The 4,941-nt window shown below is 48.4% G+C and overlaps 1 protein-coding gene across 1 annotated transcript; it reads right to left on the minus strand.

Annotated features, from left to right (window-relative positions):
- Window positions 1–682: 682 nt before the first annotated feature.
- LOC117216506 (protein escargot-like) lies at window positions 683–3,426 on the minus strand. Its single transcript, XM_033463229.1, has 2 exons — window positions 2,874–3,426; window positions 683–2,660 (listed from the first exon to the last, which is right to left on the minus strand). Exons 1-2 carry the CDS (start codon window positions 2,992–2,994, stop codon window positions 1,276–1,278), a joined length of 1,506 nt encoding a protein of 501 aa, XP_033319120.1. The 5' UTR covers window positions 2,995–3,426; the 3' UTR covers window positions 683–1,275.
- Between the last annotated feature and the right edge of the window lie 1,515 nt (window positions 3,427–4,941).

Genomic DNA, 4,941 nt, shown 5'->3' on the forward strand with positions numbered 1-4,941 from the left:
TACAAAAAACGAAAGGCAAAATGAAGTATAAAATGTAAGCTCTCTCTCTCTCTCTCTCTCTACCGCATTCACTTCCATCGCACGTTCGTTCTCATTTTATCCAATTCCGAGTGTTATCGAAATGACAACAAGAATCAGAACGCATTCGGGTACCAGCCAATTAAATATCTTTCTTTCATCTCATTCCGTTCTGTATCATGGCGAATTATAATACTTCGTTTCATGCGTGCCTTGACAGCGGATCGTTCAATTATTTACAATCGACGCACGTGGCACACGATCTTGAAAATGGCACTTTGGTGCACACAGTACACACGATTATTCGAACGATCCACGCGTTTCTTCCCTACTATATTTTCGTCTTTTTTTCGTATCGAACGACATTAAACAGAAAAAGAAAAAGCAAACGATCGGCGATTCCATCAACGAACAAGCGTTTTCTTCGATTTCGAAAAATCACGTATATCTCGTGTACGTCCACTCGAATCGATCGAAGACGTAAATTATGAAGGAACAAAAAAAAAAAAAAAAAAAAATAGGAAATAGAAAAAAACGAAGATGGCACGATAGCTTCACGGGACCGCATCAAGCGGCTGCATCGACTCTTCAGCAACCGTTTCCTGCTTATCTTCGGCAAAATTTCTTCGAAGGGCACACACACGCACTCTCTCTCTCTCTCTCTCTCTCTCTCTCTTTTTAGGATTCTCTAAGTACAATTTCGTAAACGCGTTCTTTCTCGCCGATTGTTACACACACACGTCGAAACTATTTACAATGAGACGACGAAGGGGCGGGATATGAAGGAAATAATAAACGCACTACCATCTTTCTTAAAACAGAGAAGTTTGAAAGCGGCAATCGATCCGATTTTTCTCTCCATGACCCTCCCAGAGAACACGTCGTCGTTCTATAAAGTCTGGGTCCAGTTTCTCGGCGCGATGTGTCGTATCGATGATCTCGTTTAAAATTCACGGCGCTGTCCACGGGCATGAATTTTAATCGAAATCCAGGTACTCGATATATCTGTCTCTTAATCTCAGTCAAGCTGATACGATTCACCGAGAAACCAAAGCCTCCGATAATTTCTCTGATCCTTCTACTTAATCATATTAACTCGTTTGTACTCCGATCAACGCGTAAGGCACTTCTTCAATTGAACCGTTTAACAAAGTACTACATATTTAGTAAAGGAACGTGTCGAAGGAATCCGAAGACTCCTTATCTCGGGACGATCACATTGTATTTTTTCTTCCAAAAGATTTTCTCGCCGCGTTTTTAGCAACCGTAACCCATGGGAACAGCGACTCCGGGACAGCCACCCTCCTGGTGTTTCGTCAATAGTGACATTCTGCTGAAGGTTTTGCTGCACGATGTACACGAGTACTTCTTCACGTCACTGTGCGTCTGTAGATGCGCCCTGAGGTTGCTCCTATCGGCAAAAGCTCGCTTGCAGTGCTGACAGCTGAAGGGCTTCTCTCCTGTGTGCGTTCTGATATGTCCTTGAAGCAGCCACGGCCTGGAGAACGCCTTCCCGCAGAGATGGCACTTGCAGGGTAACGTGTGCGTCCTGATGTGCATTTTCAACGCGCCCAGGCTGACGTAGACTTTGTCGCAGTATTTGCACGAGAACGATTTTTTCGCCTGTCCCTCGGCCGCCGCACAGTGAAATTGTTGATGCTTTGACAGGCCGGAGTACGTCGAATAAGATTTGCCACAATCGGGACATTGATACCTGGGCGATGTTGTCGATGAGGAAGATGAAGATGAGGACGAAGTCGAGGACAAGGACGTCGTGGAGCCACTGGACACTCCGGTTTTTTCGATTTTCGGGTTCGCGATCGTTGAGCTTGTCGATGTACTTCCAGCGGACGATCTTCCGCTGTCGCTTCCAGGCGAAGATAAATCCTCGGGTGTAACTGGTGGAGGCGACCTGAGCGATCCAGAGCTTAAAGAACTGGTCGGTGACAAGCCACAATGGTCAGGACTGGCCCAATGAGCGTAACTCCTTGCGATTGGTCTTTGAATTGTTGGACAGGTTAGTGCACCGTGCGGTGGCGGAGAAATCGATGGATGATGCTCTGGTGAGGAGTGAGGGTACGCTGGTATCGGATAGGACGGATACAAGTCTGTTCCCGCGTGGTGGTAATGATAAGCCGTCGGATAGGGCAAATAATGTGGCGGATAGAGCGGAGCTGCTCGAACCCAGGCTGGAGTCGCGTAATGCGCCAATGGCTCGACCGGCGTGTTCAAGTTTAAGGGTTCCAACGGCGCCTTGCTCGCCATGAAGTGCAACGGCGCCGACGTGGCTGTCACCGCCGTCGATGACGAATTATCGTGCTGAATCACTTCCACTCGCGCCTTCTTCGCCACGAGATGAATTGGTGCGATGCCTACCGGTGGCGTGATCGCTTTCGTTGGATAGTGATGATGATGGATGTGATGCACAGGGTGCACGTGATTGTGCATCGTTGGAGAGACCGGCCTGGTTATCAATGGAGATGGCAAGGACGTTTTGATGGCCGGCGAAGGAGATCTGGAGTCGCGTTGCTCCGGTTCCTGTTGCTGCTGATGTCGCTCCGCCGTTTTACTCAGATCCTGCGGCTTTGTGCTCAGGTTCTCTGGCTCGGGGATATCGTCCATCACGACATCGATGATCTCTTCTGATAAAGAGGAAAGAAAACTTCGTTTTAGACGATTGATTCTTTTTCATAAGCATAGGATTTTGAAGAAATTTCATCTTAGACGAACGATTATTTTTGTTGATAGGATTTACAAGAGAAGCAAAGTTTAAAGGCTAAATTGATTTTTCGATGGTGGAAATATCGAAAAGGAGGGACGATATCGGAGAACGAGTTGAAATAATCAACACTCACCTTTGATTACTTCCGGAACTTCTTCGGCTGGCAGGACATGCACTGGCCGCTTTTTCAGCGGACAGTGGCTGTAATTGTTGTTTTTCTTGACGAAGCTCCTCGGTGTTTCTTCGACCAACATTTTGATCACTTTTTATCGATATCCGCACTGTTAGAAGGTTTGCGTCGGCAGTTCGCAGGTACTGGGCACCGCGAAGCCGTATCACCGCGGTATTAATCCAGTTGTTCTCGATTGCTCGGCACAGATCACACCAAGCACAAACTGTAAAAATAATCCTGGGGTACGTGATCACTGCACTGCGACACACATATAACCGATAACAAAACAGTCCTCTTTCTTTCGTTCGCTGGTGAAATCCACTTTTTCGTAACGAACATACGAACGACCCTCTTCGGCAACGTAATATCGATGTTCACTATACTAAACTGAACTTGACTGTTCGATCGAACAGCGTGATTAAATGTGTTCCAATTAACGAAGGATACAGAAACGGTATATAGGAAGGGATAAAGGACTGAAGATAAGAAAAGAAGAAAAAAAAGGAACGAACGATTGGCGGGTGAATTCGAAGGTACGATGCACGTAGGGTCATAAAAACTTGTAACTATGGAAACGGTTCGGCTGCAAACCGTTCTCTGACTGACAGGGGGGTGCGTCAGGGCCTTTATAACAGCTGTCCCCACCAACTAGGTGCAGGTGGCCCGCACGTGCTGCCTGACCAATACAGGCCCGCGGGCCCCACGCTACTCGCTTATAGGGGCGGTCCGTCACGGGCCATCGGCCAATCACAGGTTGGGCATCTGTTCTGCTAGCATGCGCATCCCCCTCTCTTTTCTACAGAACAACAGGAGGTGCAGGATGTTCACGAGTGCGACGCGATTATCCTGCTACGCTCTCCTCGCCTGTTGCTGCTTTCTCACTCTCTCACCCTTCCTTTTCCTTCCTCCATTCTTCCATCTTCTTTTCCCCTTTTTCGTACGTATCGTTCCTGTCCCTCTTGAACCAGGAGGGGGTACATAACGCCCACTGTGTCCTTGTCCCTCTCGTTCTTTTTCTCTGTTCGCGCTCTGTTACGTTGCGTTGTTGTACAGAGAGCAGATGCTGGGGCCCCAGCGTAACGCTCACCCGCCCCTCCACCGCATTTGCCGCCCCTCACCGCTCGACTGGCCCAACGACCCGTCACCTCTGAACTGTCATCAGTGCACATGCACCACCGATTCAACGCAAACGTGTTTTCTTCTCTTTCCTACTTGTTCGTTTATATGGCAATGTTCGTACAGGGGTACGTTTGCACCCTCCCTATCTTTGCTCCGTTGCTGGTCTCACATTTTTCTATTCGAATTTCCGTTCAGTCTACCTGAATCTCCCCCTCTCGTTCTACCTTCCTTCATCGAATAAGTTGCCTCACAAATGTGTACGTTTTTCTGTATATATACATAGAAGTGCATAGAAGCGCGCGTTCTCGAGTGTCGCATTGGCTGCTGTGCCGTTTCTTTTTTTTTTTTTCCTACACGCCAGCCGCCTTTTCACGTGCTCACAGACGAGCAAGGAGCTCTCTGTGTTGGTATATACGCAGCGATCTGCCTGGTTCCCCTTTCTGAATTTCACCCCTCGTCCCTTTCTCGCCTCCCCGCCAGCGCGTTTCGAACGTGTAACGGTCGTGTCGCGTGCCAAAGCATCGCCCACGCGTGCTGGAACCCACACACGCACGTGCGTGCAGCGAGGGACAAGCGTGATTGTGTGCGCGACCACCCTCCCCTCCTTCCCTAGAGCAGGATTCACGAACGTAGCCGAGCATTTTTGCGCTCGAGAGAGGGAGGATTCTGCCTGCTTCCATTAATGATCCCGCCACGCGACCGCTCACGAGATCATCCAACCGATAGCGGTTTTGTTATTTCTCGTATGTGGAACAGAATCCACGACGAACGTCGCTCTCGCCACTTTTGCAGCGGTATCGAAACACGTTAGAGGATTTTTACACGCGATAGTTGATTTTGCGGTTAGAATGGATAGTATGGTTGAAAAATTCTCAGAAATGAATTACAGAGATCGGACAAAATTCAAGGG

Source organism: Bombus bifarius, unplaced genomic scaffold (assembly GCF_011952205.1).
Source record: "Bombus bifarius isolate JDL3187 unplaced genomic scaffold, Bbif_JDL3187 scf7180000010271, whole genome shotgun sequence".
In the NCBI taxonomy this organism is placed as follows: Eukaryota; Metazoa; Arthropoda; class Insecta; order Hymenoptera; family Apidae; genus Bombus; species Bombus bifarius.

Bases quoted from the DNA above. Each gene is read 5' to 3' on its own strand.
- LOC117216506 (XM_033463229.1), bottom strand. From the start codon at position 2,994: ATGTTGGTCGAAGAAACACCGAGGAGCTTCGTCAAGAAAAACAACAAT. The intron at 2,661-2,873 runs GTGAGTGTTGAT...CCTCTTTATCAG, and splicing joins AGTTCCGGAAGTAATCAAAG to AAGAGATCATCGATGTCGTG.